Here is a 23,984-nt window from a genome sequence, read left to right on the forward strand (position 1 = left end):
TCTAGATTGGAGAGGTTCACTTTTAAGTTTGAATCTATTGTGTTCTCGTGTATTGTTGTGGTTGAAGCTGAAGTAGTCATTGATAGGAAGTACATTGTAGCAGATAATTTTATGAGCTATGCTCAGGTCATACCAAAGGCGGCGTAGTTCTAAATTTTCTAAAGCTGGGAATCCTCCTTCCCCCTTTTGCACTTTTATTGTTTTTCGTTCAAATAAATATTCATGTTATTTTACTTGGCTCTATCTTTATTTTTTACATTGACCAGTAGCTGCCTCATTTCCCACCCTCGGCTTATACTCGAGTCAATAGTTTTTCCCAGTTTTTGTGGTAAAATTAGGTACCTCGGCTTATATTCGGGTCGGCTTATACTCGAGTATATACGGTAATTCTTATCTAATAATTGATCGCCAAATAAACAATTTTCACGATGTAAATAGAACCCTGTATTATCTATATACTATATGCTTTTCCATTGACTTGTTTTGTGGGATTCTGGCAGGATTGTCAGAAATAGCAATGATTTGTCTGTGGAGTATTGCAACAGACAGAATTACAAAGTCCCATTGTAAATACCTTTCATTTAGTTCTGTCATAATTTTGAATAGCTGCTGAACAAATAGTCAAAACCCAAAGATTATAGTACACACACACACACTGCATCTTTATGATTAATTTTTATTTGTTTGGAAGGTATGGTCTGGCGATTGAAAACATTTTCCAGAAGTGGCTTGACTGCTCAGGAATACCCAAGGTAAATGGAAATGTGTTTTTTTGAATAGAATTCTCTGTATGAATCTGCTGAACATGTTGTTCAAATTACTCTTCTTTCTATAATAGGGTTATGAATAAAATCCAGTTTATGTTTTTATAAAATACATGTACGGGAATCAACTTTTATCAATTGCAGGTTCCATTTCCCTTAAAGAGATGTTGCCAAGGGGGGAAAAAAATCTCTTAAACCTTACTTTATTACAAAGGATACTATTCATTGGAAATTGTATTATTAAGGAATCTTACTGACACTTCACATTTTTTAAATGGAAGTTTGTTTCTTGCATTATTGTGGATGAAGTAAAACACTGCCTTAAATTCATTTTATTTATCAACCTTTTAATGTTGAGTGGGACTGATTTATAAGGTTTCACACCTGTTGCAGTTATGCTAGGAACAGAATTTTTTTTTTAAAAAAAAGGGGAAAAATTAAATATTTATTTAATTTCTAAAGGAGTGATATCCTTCACAGAGGAATACAGAATGATATCAACCCAGGATAAACAGTGGCAGGAAAAAAAACATCCTCCCAGTAACCTATATAGCAATTGTACATTCTGTCTATGATTCATATATTTAATTGCTGTGTCCAGTTAACTGGAAATGCTAGAGACAACATGTACATTTAAAAACTCATCATTATCCTTCAGATATCCTTCTGTGGATTGCATACATATTCTCCAGACACCCAAAATTTGATCTCCCTGGAATGTTGACCTTCAATCTCTGTAATGGCCAGTCTATTTGGCTAGCCCAGGCAAAATTGGCAGAAACCAAGAATAGATTAATCCAGCAGTGAGTCATAGAATCAGTTTTCCATTCCCTATCTTATAAATCTTATAAATTTGAAGGAGCAAATGTTTTTATCTATCCATTTCAGTTATTTTTCTGTCATGCCCACTCAGAGCAACTCAGATAAATGGAATACAACACTGTTATGCTCAAAAGAGCCAGGATAGGAGTGGCCATGACTTTAGTAAATATTCTTCAAATTCCTTGTGAAGGATTTTTCAGGAAATTGGGCTTTATAAAAGAATGTGCCCTCCCCATAGCTACAACTCCATAGCTTTTGACTGGATCGCAGTTAGATTTTCCAGTGTGTTACGTTAAATATGTATTCTGAAAGAAGGACATTTGTGTAGAGACAAAAGATTGTAGGACAGCATTTTCTTAAAACTTGTTGAGTCTGGGTTAAACGAGGTCAATTGCCCTGTGCTGTTGATTTTGCTGTTTATCAGTTCAGGATGAACAGCAGCTTAAGAGGTGACTCACCACAGGACTGGAGAGCTTTTCACCTTCTACTAAGTTAATAATGATTTAATGTCAGCAACTCCAGACTGAGTTTAAATGACACGACGACTTTAGAAACAGCTGATTTTAGACTACGAAAGAACCTATTAAGAAATTATTAAGTAATGATGTGGCCATGTCTATCGTGTAAAAATATGCTTCCAGATTTCTATAATAATTTGTACACTTCACTAAATCGCATATTTTGGTTGGTCTATGCTTTCTCCTGCATTGGCTGTAGTTTTACAACTTATCAGTGCACAATGTTTTTGTTTGTTCCTTTATTATATACATATGTTGGACGCCACTTTTTCCTACCTTCCCTTGTTATTATACCCATGATCCAAAATGGCAGATTAGGATTTTTTTTCCTTCTTCTTCTTCATGCATTCATTTTAAAATTGAGCTTCAGAATCGTTGCTCTTTTTCTCTCATTTTATATGGAGATCTATGTGATGGTAACGTTGGCCTCTTCCAATTTTTTTTTTCTAAATATATCTATAACCTCCAGGGATAAGGCAATAATGCCCAGAGTTACCCAAGGTAAGATGGGTTGCCATTCTAAATTTTACAAATAAATAAATATTGTTGTAATGTAATATACAGAGAAGCACTAGTAAATACCCTTCTAGTTTTAGTACATCACTTCTTTGCAACATCAATCCACTTTACTTTTACTTGCTATTGATCCAAGTTGAAAAATTAAAGACTGATTAGTTACAGATTTACTTCTTGATTAGCCATTTTAAATTGCTCTAACATCAGCTTTTGTTGTCTGGAGGAGGAAAGTTTTAATGATTAATTTCCTCTCGTTTATAGCAGAATAGTTGTAGTGTATTAATATAACACTGAAGAAAAATTGCAGCGAACAGGCAGAGAGAGATCTTGGAGAAGAGTGGGAGGGAAGAAAAATAGAGAAGTGAGGTGTTGGAGCAGGGGTGGGCTACAAAAATTTTAGCATGGGGTTCTCTCCCTGGTTGCTGGGTGGGTGTGGCCATGTGGGTGTGGCCTAGTCAGCATCCTGCACCACAGTGAGGGGGCATTTTTGCCCTTCCTGGGCTCCGGAGCTTCTGGAAGGGCAAAAATGGCCTCCCCAGACTCCATAGGTCCTCTGGAGGCCAGAAATGGGCTCTGGAGGCCAGAAACTTCCGGTAGACCCATTTTTTTACCCTCCCCAAGCCTCTGCACACCCTGCACTTACCTGCATCCAAAATGACCATGTGGAGACTCCTGGGAGGGGTGGGCAGAGCCATCCAGGAGTGGGATTTGGGGGGTCTCCAAACTGCACAGAATCTTAGCTAGAAGTTCTCCCGAACCCCTGCAAACACCAGCTGCCCACCCGTGTTGGAGTGTCAGGTAATAAAGAAATTGAAATTGCTACCAAATACCTCCCACCGACCCGTGCGCTCTCACAGAGAGGGACTCCTCAGGGTGCCATCAGCTAGGCAGTGCCGTCTGGCGACACCCAGGGGAAGGGCCTTCTCTGTGGGGGCTTCCACCCTCTGGAACGAACTCCCTCCAGGACTTCGTCAACTTCCGGACCTCCGAACCTTTCGTCGCGAGCTTAAAACATACTTATTCATCTGCGCGGGACTGGATTAGATTTTAAAGTTATGGGTTTTAAGGGGTTTTTATTATTTATACTATTTTAAATTTGGGCAATAGAATAAGTTTTTTAATTGTTGTTCTTAATCTGTATTTACATGTATTTTAACTGCCTGTGAACCGCCCTGAGTCCTTAGGGAGATAGGGAGGTATATAAATTTGAAAAATAAATAAAAATAAATAAACTTACTCTGTAATTAAAAATTAATTAAAAAGTAATTAAAAAATGAGAAGGAGGTAATCCAAGACTTACATTCTTGTAGCTTCTATCTTATTTGAGGGGTAGGGATCACCTGGAGAATGTCCTGGAATATAACCTTGAATAAATATGGTAAACAGATATTTGTTCATTAAGGGTTAATCATAAAACATTTTCTTGTCCTTCCTGAACTATAGTAATAGAGCCCCCAAAATAAAGTGCTTTGAGATATCCAGATATCTCTTCGGAAAAATGAGGCAGTCAGGAACATGTCCCTTTCCCAGAACAAGTTAAATATTGTTTGTGAATTTTTGGTCATTTTGCAGAAACATTTTCAGATGATCCAGATGCTTGCCAAGACAATCTACTAATGTTTGACTTTTTATTGATTCTTATCTTTGATAAAGTTTCCTATTTAGAATATTTTTGTCTGGGATATTGGTCATCATGCCAAAGTGTCGTTAGTTAATTTCAAGGTGATTAGCAATATTATTATAAAATATAGCAAAATCAGGTTAAGTAATCTTCACATTTAAACCTTTTTTTATCATAGCTTACAGTGCTTAAATGGAAATGCATTTCCAGATTATTCACTCTCCGTGAACTCTGCTAGTTAGACTGAGATTTCTCAGCTCCATGTTCAATTACATTTGAAATAAATGAAAAACAAGCAAATGGCATTCATCCAGATATAATAACAAAATGTTTTTCCTAAGAGATATTCACAAAAGGTTTTGTGCTTTCGTTATCTATACAGTAAGCTGTAGTAACTAATTACCAATCTTCTCAGCAATTGTCAGGTTTGGTTTTGGCTGGCTTTGGCACATTTCAGTATGATTGGGAAAATAATTATGGCTGAAGACAATAGGCTGCATATTATTATTTTCTAATTACACTACCAACATTACAGATTTTAGGGAATGCATTCATCAAATTTTAAAAAAAATATTTTAAATTTACTGATGAATGCATGACATGTATAGGGGGCCATTTTTAGTATTTGTATTTGTCCCCTGCAGTTACTTTCTTTACCCCCATCTCCAGCATAAACAAATTCGGACTTTATTCCTAAAAACGATTGCCAGCTCTAGAGTTAGTAACAATCCTTCTAGATTATTTTTTATGTATTTCTTCTGTTTCTTTTGCTCCCATTTTAATGTAATGTATCTTGAGGAAGAATATACCTTGATGAGAAAAGTGAAAGTAATGCAAAGTTTAAGGAGATGTCTCTATTTCTGCCGGTCAAGTACAGTGTTTAAAAATTGGCGGTACAGCTCTTCCACCTAGTAAGCATAGGTTTCAACCCCTCATTTGGAGACTATTTCCTATTTTTTTCTGCTCCATTGAAGCTTTACAGTTTGCCTATTCAACTCCTATCAGGTCTGGTGTTGATAGCTGCACTCAAGAGAAAGTTACCATCATTCTGAAGCTTGATATACCACTGACCTGTAACTAATGCTGGCATTTCAAGACATACTGTAGATTAATGAATGAGCTTTTACTATGGATTTATACAGAGAGTTTTAACAGTAGCACCATATAGCCAAAAATCTAGTTTAAAAAAGTTTGGGATTCCTTAGAAACTCACGAATAGTTCACAATATTGATAGTGGAAGCAGCTTTATTCAGTATACAAGGACCTGAAATATGAAAATAGGTTCCCTTTAGAAAAGAATTCATGAAAATAGCTCATAAGAAATTGTTTACAGAGCTTTAACAAAGCTTAAATATTCTTTGTGGCTTGTCTTTTTCCTGTTAATCACGCTGCTGAGCATAAAAGCTAAGTTATGCACAGAATGGTTGGATCCTAGTAGAAAGGAAATACGATTGGTATCTCCAGAACAATAAGAGTTTACTGCCTGGCTGGTCAGTGCTGGATCAAATTCACATTCCCAAGTTCCTACTCTTCCACCTACATATTCAAAGGTCTGGAAAAGGGAGGAAAGGTCTTTCTTAAATAGGGATGTGAGCTTTTCTAAAAAGATCCTAAGAAAAGCAAAAAAGATTAGCTACAAATTAACTCTTGTCTTGCTGAGAGTTTTTTTCCTCCCTTTTGGCCATCCAAAACAACATGAGAAGGAAAGAAATGTGTAGCCCCAGAATACTTTTCCTTTTGAACAGTGTTCCCTGAGTTTCAAATTTGATTGGAATATCTTCTCTAGCCTCTGTATGCAGTAATAAACAAGCAAAATGCTGTAGGCGCAAATTCGGCTGTTTACTTGCTGGCTGATATAGTGTGTAGATGTAGAAGTAACTCTTATTTATTTAATCACATTTATTTAATCACATTTTTATACCGCCCTATCTCCCGAGGGACTCAGGGCGGTTTACAGCCTATTAAAAACACAAATACACAAATATAAATACAAGATAAAACACTAATTAAAAAACTTATTAAATAAGGCCGAATTTAAAATTATAATTAAAATAATAAAACCCCATTAAAAACTAAATTAAAATTAAAATCCTAGCCCAGTCCTGCGCAAATAAATAGATGTGTCTTAAGCTCGCGGCGAAAGGTTCGAAGATCGGGAAGTTGACGGAGTCCCGGGGGAAGTTCATTCCAGAGGGTGGGAGCCCCCACAGAGAAGGCCCTTCCCCTGGGTGTCGCCAGTTGGCACTGCCTGGCGGACAGCACCCCAAGGAGTCCCTCCCTGTGAGAGCGCACGGGTCGGTGGGAGGCAGTCAGTGGCAGCAGACAGTCCCGTAAGTAACCCGGCCAATTTTTTCTGAAGAAAAATTGTAATCAGCTTTGGCTTCCAGTACCCTGAGAAGGAGGAAGAGACGTCCCGTAATTCAAACAGCACATCTTTGCAAGATAATGGATTGCCTGTCTATCTCAGAGAAACTTTTACTATATCAATTTACTAAAAGTCTTTGCCATGGTTTTCTTTGTCCCAAGCCTACTGGAATGCCAATAAAGGAGGGCAGCTGAGTTCACTTCAAGCAGTACAATTTCCCCGAGGCTCAGTGCTGACTGTTTTTCGGCATTGGAAGTCCTCCTTGAGAGACCAAAACGGAGACAGTTTTGGTACAATAGATATATAAAGATGCCAACCAATGGTAGGCTTCTATTGATTTTGGAAATGCTGTAAGCAAGTACAACTTAACTATTTCAGGGGGGGAAAACCCTCACTTTTTTAAAAGCTGGCCTCTGCAGTTGTGACTTGGATCAATTGTAAAACACATTTAGGTTTTTATGCTGGAAATATTTAAAAGTTGTAAGAGACGTTGGTTATATTGCATCTATTGAGATTTTGATTAAAATCTTGCTGTAATTGAGAGTGACGTTACAATTTCCACTGTTATTGCTAAACATACTTCCAATTTGGGATTCTCTCTCTCTCTCTCTTCCCTTCTCTCTCTCTCCCTTTCTCTCTCTCTCTTCCTTTCTCTTTCCTTCCCTTTCTCTCTCTCTCTTTCTCTCTCACTCTCCTTCCTTCCCTCCCTTCCTCCCGTGTGTATGTCTCCAATGTTATTTTATCCTCTCTACCTGGAAATGTGCTGAAGCTCTTGAGCTATGAGGGAATGTTAGAATGGTTTATGACCACATTTAAATCATATTCACATTGCTTTCTAACCAAAGGACATGCACAAAGAATATAAGACAATAAAAAGACAATCCTAAGCAGTGGTGGGATTCAACCAGTTCGCACCACTTCGGGAGAACCGGTTGTTAACTTTCTGAACAGATTGGCAAATTGGTTGTTGGAAGAAATCATTAGGGCAGAGAACCGGTTGTTAAATTACTTGAATCCCACCACTGATCCTAAGCATCTCTAAAGTTCAATGGCTCTTCTTACTTATGCAAGATTGCAGCTTAAAAATGCATTAATAAGTGACTTGCACTTTTTAAAATTGCTGGTTCGTATAACCCTATATGAGTGAATGCCTTTTTTTCTAAATCTCAGGGAAGCATTCAGTTTATTCCATTATAAATGAGGAACGGGAAGAAAAGGGACAATATCATACATTGGGAATTGGCAGATCCTAATGCACTTCAATTTCTTCCCTCACTGGAAAGAACTGCAAGTGCACTCAGGACTATTAGATTGACAGGTTGGCACTAAATTTTGGGGGTACAGTGACAGGTCAGTAAACATAGCACAAGCCTTGGTGCTGGTGGGTTCATGATCAATGCCTGATGCCATCGGTTACAAACATCACATCTACATACCATCAGTTGGCAGGTGCTATGAAAGACCCCACTTGAGATCATGGAAAGCCATTGCCAGCTAAAATAAGTGCATTCTTGGCTAGATAAATGAGTGTCTTGCTCATTACAAGATAGCTTCATATACTGTACAGATAATCCTTGATTTATAGCAGTTTGGTTAGTGACTGATCCAAGTTACAAGAACACTGAAAAAAGTGACTTATGACCAGTGGTGAAATCTGAACCGGTTTACTACTGGTTCGCTGGTTGCACACGTGCATGCACGCTGCGCAGTGCATGCATGCTGTGCACGTTAATGTGCAGTGTGCACCACAAACCAAATGCAAGGTGCGCATGTGCATGCAGTGCACGCCAAAACGAGGTAAATAGAACAACGCGGGGTGTGTATGTGATCAGCTGTGGCGCGCGATCTTTTTTTTTTACTTTTAAAAGTATTTTTTTTACAATTGCCCGGCTCAGCTGTGATCATCAGAGCCTTTTTTTATCTTTTAAAAGCATTTTTTACAACCTATTTGGCTGAATAGGTTGTACAAAAATGCTTTTAAAAGTTAAAAAAAATGGGCTCTGACGATCACGCGGCTCAGCTGTGATCGTCAGAGCCTTTTTTTTAACATTTTAAAAGCATTTTTAAAAGAAGCGGCAAGCGGGGAAGCAGGTGACCAGGCATTGGGGGAACATGGGCGGGGGGGGGTAGGGATTTTTGCTACCGGTCCTCCGAACCACCCACCATCAGCCGATCCAGTCTGAACCGGGAGCATTTTACCCCTGCTTATGACTGTTTTTCACACTTATGACTGTTGCAGCATCCCCATGGTCATGTGATCAAAATTCAGACACTTGGCAACTGACTCATGACTGTTACAGTATCCCAGGGTAATATGATTCCATTTTGCGACAAGCAAAGTTAATAGGGAAACAAGATTCACTTACCAACTTAGCAACTGCAGTGATTCACTTAACAAACGTGGCAAAAAAGTCATAAAATGGGTCAAAATTTACTTAGTGAATTTCTCACTTAGCAACATAAATTTTGGGCTCAATTGTGGTCGACTACCTGTATTCTTCTTCTACAAAACTAAGCTTCAGCTGGCCTACATATTTCTTCATGAAAAACTAGAGCAGTCCAGTATATTGTTATATTTATGAGTGTATATAAACATAAGTGCTCTCTCGTCTATCAACTGACCACGGTGAAGCCTGTTTAGCTTTAACATGATTATTGCATGATGCACTTTCAGACAACGTTCTAAGCTGCAATTATCACGAAAGGAAGATCTATGAGTAAGAACAGCAGGAACCTTTGTTCATTGGGGCTTTCTCAGTAAAATAGTTTTGGATGCAGTTCCCTACAATTAGGCTAACGATAAAACATAGATCACAGAAGAAAGTAGTAATTAAAACATGTAAACGTAGCAAATAAATACACAATAGTAACAACGTAATAATAGCATGTTCAAAACTTGCTTTCGGGAGCAAGGGGGCTTATTTGTCAGAATAAAAATGGATTCAGGGAGAAAAATAATAGAGCTAAGTTCTCTTTATAGAAAGTGAAAGAACATGTGAACAACCAATGAGAAGGCCTCCTGGATTCCAACAGAAGAGATTGTTGTGGTCTGTCAGCAGCCTACAGAGCTGGCAATGGAGTCAGACAATGATGAGGCTGAGGTGAGGCCAGGGCCATCGGGAAGTGCAGTGCAGACTCCAGAGCCTCCAGAGACCGATAGTAGTGAGGCAGAGGAACAGGAGGAGCCTGTTCCTAATGCACGCATGAGAACAGCTGCCAGAAGGCAAGAGCAGCTCAAACAGAGAGGACAACTCGGGAGTAGGATCAAGAGATGATTGGCCTCTCCCATAAGGCTTAAAACAGACCAGCACCGGTGTTTCAGCTTTGCTGGAAAACAACGTTGTAGCTGCGTCTTCTGCTCTGTCTTCTGCTTCATGTATGTCTTTGTTTTTGTGGCTTCTGGACATTTGCCAGGAAGGGCCTTTGGCAGTTTGCCTAATTGGACTAATGTTTGTTAGGAATTTGTGTTGGGAGGCATTTGTTTTACTTTGAGTTGAACGATGCCGGGAATGAAGTAATTCCCAGCTGTTCAAATAAAGTTTGTTTTTCCACAGACTAAGTTTATTACTACCTGCTTGGGTCCGGGTCACAACAGAGATAGAAGAAGCCGCTTCTCTGAGGGATCTTAAATTTGAGTGTATGAATGAGAATGGTTTCCAAATGTCCTGTCTCTTATCTAAAAAAGATTTATGTAAGTTGTAAGAACTGTCAATTCTTAGCCAATGGAACTGTTGATAAAAGGGCATCATAAGTTTCTTATAACCAGGCCCTGAATGCAAGTACCGGTAGTCCTTGACTTACGACCACATTTGAGCCAAAAATTTCTATTGCTTAAGCAAGACCGTTGTTGAGATTTGCCCCATTTTATGACCTTTCTTGCCAGACTTGTTAAGTGACTTGCTGCAGTTGTTAATGACATGATTGTTAAGTGAATCTGGCTTCCCCATTGACTTTGCTTGACAGTAGGTTGCAAAAGGTGATCATTATAACCCTGGGACACTGCAACCGTCATAAATACATGACAAGTTGCCAAGCATCCGAATTTTGATCGCATGACCACGGGGATGCTGCAACAGTCATAAGTGTGAAAAATGGTCATGAGTCACTTTTTTCAGTGCTGTTGAAATTTTGAACAGTCACTAAAGAAATGGTTATAACTCAAGGGCCTCTGGTGGCACAACAGGCTAATGCAGCCTATTATTAACAGCAACTGCTTGCAATATTGCAGGTTCAAGTCCCACCAGGCCCAAGGTTGACTCAGCCTTCCATCCTTTATAAGGTAGGTAAAATGAGGACCCAGATTGTTGGGGGGCAATAAGTTGACTTTGTATATAGTATACAAATGGATGAAGACTATTGCTTGACATAGTGTAAGCCGCCCTGAGTCTTCGGAGAAGGGCGGAATATAAATGCAAAAAAAAAAAAAAAAAAAGGACTGCCTGTAATGTAGATGTGCTTGGTCAAGGCAACTAGGTGTATTGTCATTGGTGGGAAATGGCCTGGGATCTTATTGTAAGTACTTTCAAAGATGGTGGAATTGCTTCTCCCCTTGTCCCTTGCAGTTGCTGCCTCTACCTCATCTATCTTCTGAAATGATAAACATTAATGGCTTTAAACATGCAGACTGCTGATTTGAATACCACCTTCCTTTCACATTCCCTATATTTTGTAGTATTTGCTTGAAATATACTAGAGAAAATAAAATATTATACACATATTTGTCTAAACTTATTTTGACCTTATAAAACTATGTGTAGAATCAGTTTGGTGAAATGATTAAGGTGTCAGGCTAGAAATCAGAAGACTGAATACTATAGGTGGTCCGCGACTTACAACAGTTCATTTAATGACCATTCAAAGTTACAACGGCACTGAAAAAAGTGATTTATGACCATTTTTCACACTTACGACCTTCGTAGCATCCCCACGATCATGTGATCAAAATTCAGATGCTTGGCAACTGGTTCATATTTATGACCGTTGCAGTGTCCTGGGGGTGTGTGTCATGTGATCATGTTTTGTGACCTTCTGACAAGCAGTCAATGGGGAAACCAGATTCACTTAACAACCATGTTGCTAACTTAACAAAATGCAATGATTCACTTAACAACTGTGGCAAGAAAAATCGTAAAACTGACTGAACAAATATTTCACTTAGCAACATAAATTTTGGGCTCAATTGTGGTTGTAACTCGAGGTCTACCTGTACTCCCATCTGAGGCAGAAAGCCAGCTGGGTGACTTTGGGCCAGTCATTCTCTTTTAGCCCTAGCATGGAGGAAACGTTTTCCAAAAAACGTTGCCAAGAAACCAGAGCGACTTGTCTAGGCAGTCACCAAAAAACAACACTGACCTGAAGGCACCAGGACAAAACAAATAAAACTTCCCTCAGCTTTTATCATGGATAGATTTTGATAGGAATGTTTATATGTAAAGCATTACCAACAATTAATGTCATGCTGAGGGTTTTTGTGGTTTTTTGAAAGATAAATTGTTGAAAAGAAAAAAGAAAAGTCAGCTGTTTCTTTATTAGGCTGCTTATCTGGGTGTGGTTGTCTGATTTTGAGCAGGTAAACAAGCGACAGTGATCCTGCATTTTATTACAAAGGCAGAGTATGATACAAATAAAGAAGTGTATACATCTGACATGTAGTTCTGCTCTGAATCAGAGTTTACCCAGCTATTGAATAAAGTTGAGAATTTTTCAGGCATGTAGTATGAGAAGCTCGAATTTCTTTTAAATAGCAAGACATTTTGCTTGGCCTGGTGGTGGATAAAACTTTTTAATGTTTTGGTATGCTCCAGCTACTCAGAGGCCCAGCTGTTTGGATCTTTACTAGAACTGCTCTCTTGGATATGCCTAAAAATGTTTTCGGGTGGTCATTGAGACAAGCTAAAAAATGTGTGTGTGAACTATAGAAGAATTCCAAAAATAACTGATTATGTTTAAAGATTCATGCATGCCGTGTGAAAGCATTCTACATTATGCTACAGTCTTAGAATTCAGAGCATAAGAAAATAGAAGCAAAATCCCAACATTTTTACATTATACCCTAGTACGTTTCATGATAAAAGCTAACTAGAACATGAAAAGACTTGTAAGCTCTGAATCATATTTTTGTCTTGTATGTGCAAATCTATTAAATACATTTCCATTGGATTCTAAACCTTAAGTCTGAATATCTTTCTAGGATGCCAGCATATTTTGTGTGATGACATATTCATTATTAGCACCCCCTTTTTTGTGTTCAATCGTGTCTGGTTCTTTGAGGCTGCCTGGACAAGTCCCTGCAGTTTTCTTGGCAAGGTTTTTCAAAAGGGGTTTGCCATGGCCTCCTTCCTAAGGCTGTGAGAAACTGACTAGTTCAAAGTTACCCAGTTGACTATGTATCAAAGGCCAGAATTAGAACTCATGGTCTCTAGTTTCTAGTCTGAAGTCTTAACCTGTATACCAAACTGGTTTTTTTAGTTGTACACCTGGTTTGAGCAATCTCTCTCTCTCTTTCTCTCCCCCTCTCTCACTCCCTCTCCCCCTCTCCCTTTCCCTAAGCACATTTTGGTTTTTATGCTAGAAATATTTAAGAGTTGTAAAAGAAGTTGGTTATATTGCACCTATTTAGATTTGATTAAAATGGCCTCCTTCCTAAGGCTGAGAGAGACTGAGTCTCTCTGTTAAGTATGGGTATTGACGAGGCAGGAGACCAGGTTAGTGACAACAGCTCTTTAATATAGTGTGACCCAGCAAAACTCTGGAGAAAAACCTCTCCTTATATACACTTCAGCCTGAGGCTGCATCCAATCAGAAACGAGATATTTCCCGCCTAAAACTCCCGCCAAAACTTACAGTAATACATTACACTCCTTCCCTCCCAGAAGGCACTTTGCCAATATTTGCATATTACTTCTCTACGTAGTCCTGCAGGTACGTGGGGCGTCTCCTGACTCTCCCGGACCTGCGCAGTTCACTTTCTGGAGTTGAGTCGAGCTTGCCGGAGGGACTTTTCATTCCTCTGAGCTCCTCCTCCCGGCCCTCCGGCCCTGGATTATTCGCCGGCTCGGACCTGCTGTCCTCTAGAGGGACCGGAGGGTGTCGCTGGACCTCGCCTGACTCAGATAAGTCTCTGTTTGGTTCTTTGCTTACGCTTTCTGTTTGTTCTTGGCGCCGGTCAGCTGTGGGGTTAATTAAATCATAGTCAGGGCTGTTCTCGCCTAATTCTGCCTTATCGCTCAATCTGTTTCTTAATTGATCTATGTGGCGCCTCCAGATTCTGCCATCGTCTAGTTCCACTAGATAAGATTTGGGGCCCGTTTTGTCTATGACCATCCCCCTCTTCCAGTTAGGGCCGTCGCTGTAATTATGTGCCCACACCGAGTCTCCTATGTTTAACTCTCGGATTCTATCTGGTTTTGTTTTGAACCCGTCCTGTACGTAGTTCGGGTGTAGCCGGTCTAGCGGGCACCGTAGCTTCCGCCCCATTAATAGCTCGGCTGGGCTGCGGCCGGTGGCCACACAGGGGGTCCTGTGTTGGACGGTTAGGAATGCGTCGATTTGTGCCTGCCAATCGCCCGGCCGCCGTGATAGCGCTTCTTTCGCACTCCGGACAAAACGTTCAGCAAGGCCGTTCGACGCAGGGTGGAACGGCGCTGAGAGGGCATGTCGGATGCCCTCTTCAGCCAGGTACCCTTCAAATAATGCTGCGGTGAACTGTGGGCCGTTATCGGACACGAGGGTGTCCGGTAGCCCGTGCGTGGCGAAAAGGTGTTTTAGTGCTGAGATGACAGCTCCCGCGGTTGTGGATTTCATTAGGATGATCTCCAGCCATTTGGAGAATGCATCCACCACAATTAGAAATGTTTGGCCGTGGAAGGGCGGCAAAATCAATGTATGCGGGACCAAGGGCCTTGGGGTTTCTCCCACTCCAAAACTGGGGCCGTGGTGGTAGTGGTCTGGATTCTTGACATACTTGGCATCGGCCAACCCTGTCACTGATTTCCCTGTCCATTAGGGGCCACCAGACATAGCTCCTAGCCAAACCCTTCATCCTCACAATTCCTGGGTGACCCTCATGCAGGAGTTCCAGAACTTTTCCCCTCAGTTTCTCGGGGACTACCACCCTATCCCCCCAGAGCAGGCACCCCCCTTGTACGGACAATTCCCCTTTTTTCTTTACAAATTCCTTGAAACGTCGCCGCAGCGGGCCATCCCCTTTGAACCCAACTGATTACAGTCCTTAAAACAACGTCCCGGTAGGAGGCCGAGCCACTTCCTGCGATGTGACTGGCCCCGAGTCCAAAGAGTCAATTAGTAGAACGGGTGTGCCCGGGGTGGGGTCCTCGATTTCCCCTGGCAATGGGCATCTGCTCAATGCGTCCGCATGCCCCAGCTCCTTTCCAGGCCGATGCTGCAGCTTGTAGGAGTATGCGGTCAAAAAAATAGTCCATCTGGTCAGTCTAGGTGAGAGTGCTACTGGCGTTGGGCGGTCGCCAGCCAGTAACCCCAATAGCGGTCTGTGATCAGTGACAATTTCGAAATCTCGCCCAAAACGTATTCGTGAAATTTTTCACCCTGACACTATTGCGAGAGCCTCCTATCTAGCTGGCTGTAATTCCTCTCAGCCGGGACATCGTTCGTGAATAGAACGCTATAGGGCTTCAGTGCCGTTTGGGAGTCTGTGGCTAAGTACCGCTCCTACTCCATAGGGGACGATCACAAACCAATACTAACGGCAGTCTGTTGTTGTATTGTATTAACAGGCTATCGCTTGATAGCAAACTTTTACTGCCTCAAATGCCCTATTCTCTGACTTCCCCACGACCAAGCAGTGTTTTTCCAAGCAATTTATGCAGCGGTTCAGCAACGGTTGCCTTGTCTTTTAAAAACACGGCGTAAAGTTTACCAGACCCAGGAAAGCCTGGAGTTCTGTCTTGTTTTTGGGTGCTGGGGCTCTCTTTATCGCCTTGACTTTGCTCTCAGTGGGTGAATCCTTTTTGTCTATTCTATAGCCCAAAATTCAACAGATTCGACCCCTATCTGACACTTGCTTGCTTTGACTTTTAATCCTGCCGACCTAAAATGGCCAAAACTTTCCTTAATCGCTTCCCCAGTTCTCTTAAATCTTCCCTGATACCAACACATCATCGAAATAGGTACGACTCGGTAACCCTTGTAGGAGCCGCCCATCAAATTTTGGAATAGCCCGGGCCACACTCACCCGAACTGTAACCGGGTGCACTTAAAGGCACCCGTGCGTTACAATGGTCTGGGCCTCAGCTGTGCTAGCATCTACGGGTAGCTGTTGGTACGCTTGTGCCAAGTCTAATTTGGCGAAAACTTGTCCGTGCCCTAGTGAGTGCAATAAGTGTTGCACTACTGGAACTGGGTAGGCGCTCTTTTGCAATGCTTTGTTCAAGGTAGCCTTGTAATCAGCACAAATTCTTATGGACCCGTCTGGTTTTATAGGGTGACGATTGGCGTCTCCCATTTGGCATGGTCAACTGGCACTAGTATCCCTGGCTGACTAATTTATCTAACTCTTTGTCGATTTTAGGTTTGAGTGCAAAGGAACCCTCCTTGCCTTTAACCTAATGGGAGCTATTTGGGGTCTAAATTGAAGGAGATAGGGGTCCCTTGTACTTGCCTAAACGGTCCTCGAATACGTCTGCAATTCCTCCAGTAGGGCGTTTGCAGGTTGCATCCGCTCGGTGGACGCCAGTCACCCCATTCCCAACGCCCGGAACCAGTCTAGCCCCAGCAAGCTTGGCAAGGTTCCCTCGACTAACGTGATGGGCAGGGTCTTTTCGTGTGTCCGTACTTGACCTCGACGGTCGTTGTCCCTCGAACAGGGATGCGGTTGCCCTGGTAATCCTGCACCCGGAGCCGTTGTTTCTGTAGCTTGCGCTTTGCGATGTCGGCAAGGCTTTCACAAAAGTGTCCCAGGACATGATTGTGATAGCTGATCCTGTGTCTACTTCCAGTCGGCACGGTACGCCTTCAATTGTCGGGTTTGTGAAGATCTTTTCTTGATGCGGGTAGCTGCGTGGTCTATGGTAACAGTCATTCGGTTTGACTTGGCTCTTTCTTTCCTGGCCAATCGCGGGTCGCCTCGCCGATCTCGCTCTGATTGGCTGGTTTGAAATTCGGCGGGACTGTGGGGTTTGCATCTCTGACTCAGAGCCGCTCTGATTGGCCGATTTGAATTTTCGGGAAGGTTGGGGTGCTCGGCAGACTTGAGCCAGGTGCCCTTCCTTTCACACCGCCGCAAATGGCGTCCCTGAACTTACATCTTTGGCGCTGATGTCGCCCGCAACTTCCGCATTCCTCCGGGTCTTCCTTGTCGATTTTCCGGTGTAGTGGACTTCTTCCTCCTCTTCGCTGGTTGACTCACGATAGGTTTCTTCGTGGTGCACTGTGCTCCGCTTTGCGCCCGCCATCGGCGTGAGTCGCTTTTGTAAGGTATCTGCTGCATGGTTGGACATCTCATGGGCTCTGGCTTCGTCCAGAGCGTTTGCCAATGTCAGGTTGCTCTTGGCTAGCAACCGTCTCCTCAAACGGATGTCTCTGACCCCCCGTATAAGTTGTTCCAGCAGCTCTTCGTCCAGATCGCGGTACTCGCAATGCTTGGAGGCTTGTCTCAGGGCTGCCATGTAGTCGCTGATAGACTCGCCTTCTTGTTGCCTGCGGTTCCCAAACTCGTACTGTGGAGCGTATTTGGACGGGCTGGTGCGTAGTGATTCTTCAGGAGGGTCTGAAGGGTCTGCCACGATACGGAGTGTAGCGGTGTTGGCTCCGCTAGGGCTTCTGCGACGGCGATGACTGCTGACCCACAGTGGCTTATGAAGTAAGCCCGTTTGCGGTTGTCGGAGACTCCCTGTAGCTCGTTTGCCTCCAGGAAACTTTCGAAACGGGTCATATATATTCCCCATGTCTCCTGGGCAGGGTCAAACGGCGTGGGTGGCGTGTAGCCGGTCATCGCTGCATTCGCCGTCACCTTGCTGGGTTTGATTCTCGTAGTGAGTTCAGCTCTGTTCTGGTGCTCTGCCTCAATATCCCACCTTCGTCGCCAATGTTAAGTATGGGTATTGACGAGGCAGGAGACCAGGTTAGTGACAACAGCTCTTTAATATAGTGTGACCCAGCAAAACTCTGGAGAAAAACCTCTCCTTATATACACTTCAGCCTGAGGCTGCATCCAATCAGAAACGAGATATTTCCCGCCTAAAACTCCCGCCAAAACTTACAGTAATACATTACACTCTCCCTCTCCCCCTCTCTCTCCGTCTCTTTCTCTTGTTCTTTTAAGAGCAGCTGAATGGTTTGGGAATGACAATCATACTCCATGTAGAGTCGTAGACTCTCATACTCAGAATGCCTCATCAAATTGGAGACAAATATACTGTAGCTGCCTTGTACAATGTAATATATCAGCCCTGATCTTTTATATATCAATACAGTATTGTCATTAACAAATTGGTTGAAGTAGAGGATATACTTTTCTTATTTGCAGATGACACAAAACTGAATGAGATACTAATATCTAGAAGGAAGAAATACAATTCTGAATGTCCTTGATAGGTTAAAGAAATGAGTTGAATGTAAAATATGTGAAATCTAACACCGATAAGTTCAGAGTTTTTATTTTGGAAATAAAAATCAAAGGCAGAGGAATAAAAGATAGTAGACACCTGGCTTGGGATTGCTATTTGTAAAAAAATATTTTGCAATATTAATTAACGACAAACCGAATATCCATCGAAAGTGAGATGTCACTGTAAAAAAGACAAATTCAGTTTCCTTCTGCGTAAACAAACATAATTTTCCAATCACAAATTCAAAGTATGCCATTTTAAGAACGATTCAGAGAATTGTAACAGGTCTAGGGAAGACACTAAGATTGATTAGAAGACTAGAAACTAAGAAGAGAAAAGGAGACAGGTATATTTAATTTTGAGCAAAGCCCTGAGGGAGGAAATGATAGTATTCTTTAAATATAGATGGATCTCACTTACCAAAGATAATTGGACCAGGAACTGTTGTAATGGGACCACACTGACTTTCAGTGGCAGTTCTGCAGCCCAGTTAATAACATCCAACAAGCAAAGTCAGTGGGAAGTGGCAGAAGGTTGCAAATGGTGATCATTAACAGAATCATCAGTGCCTGGAATACTTTACCTGACTCTGTGGTCTCTTCCCATAATCCTAAAAGCTTTAACCAAAAACTCTCTACTATTGACCTCACCCCATTCCTAAGAGGACCATAAGGGGCGTGCATAAGCGCACAAACGTGCCTACCGTTCCTGTCCTATTGTTTTTCTTTTCTTCTTCCTATATATATATATATATGCTTATACCTCCTTATATTTACTCATATATGTGTTTATATATTATATAATCTTTTTGTACGATACCTACAAAGGTATCGTACAGATATAGGTACGATACCTACGATACCTATACTACCTGTATACTGCACGAATCAAGAAGAGGGCCGTGAAAATATTTGCAGATCCCTCGCATCCTGGACATAAACTGTTTCAACTCCTACCCTCAAAACGACGCTATAGAGCACTGCACACCAGAACAACTAGACACAAGAACAGTTTTTTCCCGAAGGCCATCACTCTGCTAAACAAATAATTCCCTCAACACTGTCAGACTATTTACTGAATCTGCACTACTATTAATCGTTTCATAGTTCCCATCACCAATCTCTTTCCACTTATGACTGTATGACTATAACTTGTTGCTGGCAATCCTTATGATTTATATTGATATATTGATCATCAATTGTGTTGTAAATGTTGTACCTTGATGAACGTATCTTTTCTTTTATGTACACTGAGAGCATATGCACCAAGACAAATTCCTTGTGTGTCCAATCACACTTGGCCAATAAAATTCTATTCTATTCTATTCTATTCTACATATATTGTTATGACAAAATAAAATAAATAAATAAAAATAAATATGACTGGGAATGCTGAGGTTCTGTGGGATTTACCTACAATGCAGCATTCCCGGTCATGTGATCGCCATTTGCAACCTTCTGCCAGCTTCCCCACTGACTTTGCTTGTCGGAGGCTGGCAGCGAAGGTCATGAATGGCGATACTGTGAAGATGAGATGTTGCAAGGCTGCAGTTTCGAGCCAGAGTGCCCAAATCATGATCATGTGACCATTACAGGGATGCTGTAACATCTGCAGCTACGAAGACCTGTCCTAAGTACCTCTCATTCAGCGCTATTGTAACTTTGCATGATTGCTGAGCGAGTTGACATTAAGCAAGGACTATTGGTATCTGCAATGATGTCACAAAGAAGACTAACATCTGATCTCTTTCATTCCAGAGTGCATTCCAAAGAAATTACTTAAGATACAGGAAAGCAGATTCTGATTGAATCTAACATAATTTCAACAGTGAAACAAGTTGTCCAGAGAGATAGTGGCATAGAAGAGCAGCTCTCTCTCTCTCTTTATACCTATCTATCTATCTATCTATCTATCTATCTATCTATCTATCTATCTATCTATCTATCTATCTATCTAGCCATCCATCCATCCATCCCTATCTCTATCTCACATAAGAAGTTGCTCTTGCTTCGTTCTGTGAGGTTAACTTGATTTGGTGAAGGAATATGAATCTGTATCTTTAGCATTTAACATTTAGCATACTGTGGTTGAAAACTACTTGCACTTCATATGTATTCTGAATATTTACATATACTTAATGAGCATTAAGTATTAAGCATTAAGGCGATGCGGTGGCTAAGATGCTGAGATTGTCGATCGAAAGGTTGGCAGTTCAGAGGTTTGAAACCCTAGTGCCATATAACAGAGTGAGCTCCTATTACTTGTCCCAGCTTCTGTCAACCTAGCAGTTCGAAAGCACGTAAAAAATGCAAGTAGAAAAATAGGGACCACCTTTGGTGGGAAGGTAACAGCATTCTGTGCGCCTTTGATGTTTAGTCATGCCAGCTACCTGACCATGGAGACATCTTTGGACTGTGCTGGCTCTTTGGCTTTGAAATGGAGATGAGCACTGCCCCCTAGAGTTGGAAACAACTAGCACATATGTACAAGGGAAACCTTTACATTTACCTTTAATGAGCATATTGCATCTATAGCACACCTTTAAAATACTATATATACATTTGTACATAGATCTATTTTCTTAGTTAAGTGTCATTTTCAAATCAGCATTTGAATCTAATAACCAATTGATAATAATTGACACACCATGAATTCTTGTTTAATTTCTCAGTTGACTTTCGTTATCTGGTAGCCATAAATTCTACCACCATCTGGTGATATTTTTGGAAAGCCTTGTATCCTAACAGTAATATAAAAGTTCTTTCTATTACACTTTATTTGTGGGTATACATTTATATATGAAATGAGACTATATTAGCCCATAAGAGCTTATTTAATACAATGGCAAATTGGGCCTTGCATAATGTATTTTCTGTTCTGGATTAAAATTCTTTTGAATCATGAAAGTTGTAGAGTAACTCTGGGCTAGTAATTACTATTCAACTTAATCAACCTCAAAGAACATCATATGGAGGCCACACAGAAGTTCATTCAATTGCTACTAATTTTAATAGCTGCAGATAATGCTAGACAGTGTTCTATTGATGATGTTGTAAGGTTCTATTGTGAACTTTTCAGGCATCTTTTATTGGCCCTTGTATGCCAAAGACAGGTGTTGTATTGATCCATCCAGTCTCTATACATTCTTTTTTTTTTTTATTCAAAAAGTTTTACAGAAATTTCCCCCCCCTTCCCCCCCTCCCTTCACAACCCCCCTCCCCCCCAACTTCCCGGAACGAGCACAAGGTATAGTTAAAAATAAAACAAACATATGCTAAAAAAGTTTCGTCCCAACTTAATTATATCCCTACAATTCTCATAACTTCCCCCGAAAACAATCAAAAATAAACATCATAATCATTCAAAAGCAGTCTGATAACTCTTAGTCTGATATCTACTTTGAATATAGTCAATCCATTTTTTCCATTCCTTTAAGTATCTTTCTTGCGTATTGTCTTTCAAAAAGGCTGATATTTTCGCCATCTCAGCCAAATTGGCAACTTTCAATATCCATTCTTCTATTGTAGGTACTTCTTTTTTCTTCCAGTACTGTCCTATTAGTAATCTTGCTGCTGTTATTAGATTTAAAATCAATTTAGTCTCAATTACTGTACAGTCCGTAATAATTCCCAACAGAAAAAATTGCGGCAGGAACTTTATCTTCTTTTTCAAAACATTTTGTAAAATCCACCAAATTTTTATCCAAAAGGCCTTTATATCCTTACAAGTCCACCAAATATGAAAATATGTAGCGTCATCACAATTACATCTCCAACATTTTGCTTGCATATCTGGATACATACACGATAATTTCTTAGGATCTAAATGCCATCTATAAAACATTTTATAAAAATTTTCTCTCAAATTCTGTGCCTGCGTGAATTTAACATTTCTAACCCAAATTTTTTCAGCATTCTTATATCCTGAATTAGTGGTGGAAGACAGATATGAAATGCAACAATTGCTTTTCTTATTCTTATTTGTTAGATTTTTACCCTCCTTCCCTTTACAAGCTCAAGATACTATAGATTTCATGTCCAACCATAACTTGGTAAAAGTTCTATAAAATAAATGGGACTGAAAGAAAAAAACAGTTCAAAGTTATACAGCAAATATTATTAATGGGCATTTAAACCTAGATCTGTTTCCAAGTTCTAAAGTTTACTGCATCATAGTAATTTACATCAAAATAATCAAGTCTAGGTGAGCTGAATGGGTAGCACTATCTTATGAACTTTAATAGACAATATAATACAATATATTATTCATTGTATTTTTTATATTTCTGACCTCAACAGTTACTGTCAGCAATCATAAAAGTATAAAATATGACTTTTAAAAAACACTAAATTAAGATAGAGACAAATCTACCATAATACCGTTAAGTACAATGTCTGTGGAGATTCTCAGTCTTTCAGGTTCTTCTTCTTCAAGTGAAAAAACTTCAAGTCTAGATGCCTTTTGAAAAAGCACTTTTGAAACAATGGTGAAAATTCAGGTCCTAAGACTTTCTGGAACAGGTTTGCTTTTAGTAACTTTTGATATGCAAACACTGAAGGTGCTAGTCTAATTTCCATAAGATGGAAACTACAATTGATCAGCACTGCTTGGTACCCCCGTCCGATCATCTCATATATTTGGGAGAAGCATTAAAAGAGGCTAGTGACATATAATCATTTTATATACATGAATGCATGTATATTATATTATGCAAATGAGTGTATCAATTGCAGAAATATGTCCCTTGGAGTTATTGTACATATATTCTAAACAGATGCCTCCTTTGTGTTAACAAATATTTTCCTAAATAATGTTTGGCAATGGAAGTGCTGAACAATTCGAAGTAGCAGTTTTCATAGATGTTTACAGATGGATTAGCCCAAATGTAAAAAAATCTAGAAGTTTTTTTCCCATCATAATATCTCCTTTAAGATATTTTGCTTTGAATAATATATTTCATGGCAATATTGCTTCTATTTAAAGCAAAGAGTTTGAGCTTGGCTTTGATCTAAAGCAGGGGTGTCCAAACTTTTTTGAGTGAGGGCCAAATACAGAAAAATATGCAAAGGCCCGGGCCACGGGGATGGGCGTGGCTTATTTTGGGGTGTGGCTTGGTGGTCATGTGACTGGTGGGTGTGGCTAACTGCTCATGTGACTGAGTGGATGTGGCTATGGGCATAGAAACTACTCAGAGGGCTAAAAAAAGTAATTTTTGACCAGTCCTCACACTTATGACCATCCTCACATTTATGCCCATTGCAGCATTTTTAACAACCATATCACTCATTTCACAACTGCTTCTCTTCACCACGGTTACAAGATAGGGTGCAAAATGTAAAGATAGTTGTAGGTGTGAGGACCAGTCAAAAGTGTGAGGACAGGTCAAAAATAACTTTTTCAGCCCTCTGAGTAGTCCCTATGCACAAAATGCTGCAACAGGCATAAATGATGACCGGTCATAAGTGTGAGGACTGGTCAAAAGTGCGATATAGTTTTTGTCTGGAGACATTCTGCACACTTCCCCCCACCAACGCTGTTCGGCCCCTCGCCGCCCTCACCTGTTTCTCGATGCCGGTCTTCTTCTTTTCCGCCAGGGGAGTCCCAGCTGCTTTCTATCAGTCTGCAGGGTGCAAAACTGTCACACTGGGAGATCCTGCAGCATGCAAAGAAGCCCCCAAGGGTCCCTCGGTTTGGGCACAGGTTTGGGAGCAGAGCCCCCAAAGGGCTTTGAAGCTGCTCCGAGGGGCAGCTGGGGCCCATGTACAGAGTGCGCACAATAGCCTCAAGCCACA

At 40.8% G+C, this 23,984-nt stretch overlaps 1 protein-coding gene across 5 annotated transcripts in view; it reads left to right on the plus strand.

Annotated features, from left to right (window-relative positions):
- Window positions 1-23,984, plus strand: part of AOPEP (aminopeptidase O (putative)) — a 235,892-nt gene that overhangs the window by 105,578 nt on the left and 106,330 nt on the right. For all 5 annotated transcript variants that reach the window (XR_009153645.1, XM_058170936.1, XM_058170934.1 and 2 more), the window contains one exon: window positions 692-752. Coding sequence is in view for 4 of the 5 variants with exons in the window: in XM_058170936.1 (XP_058026919.1) it covers window positions 692-752 (61 nt within the window). In the remaining variant the exon portion in view is untranslated. The remainder of the gene's footprint in view (window positions 1-691; window positions 753-23,984) is intronic.

The sequence above is a fragment of the Ahaetulla prasina genome, chromosome 2 (genome assembly GCF_028640845.1).
Source record: "Ahaetulla prasina isolate Xishuangbanna chromosome 2, ASM2864084v1, whole genome shotgun sequence".
In the NCBI taxonomy this organism is placed as follows: Eukaryota; Metazoa; Chordata; class Lepidosauria; order Squamata; family Colubridae; genus Ahaetulla; species Ahaetulla prasina.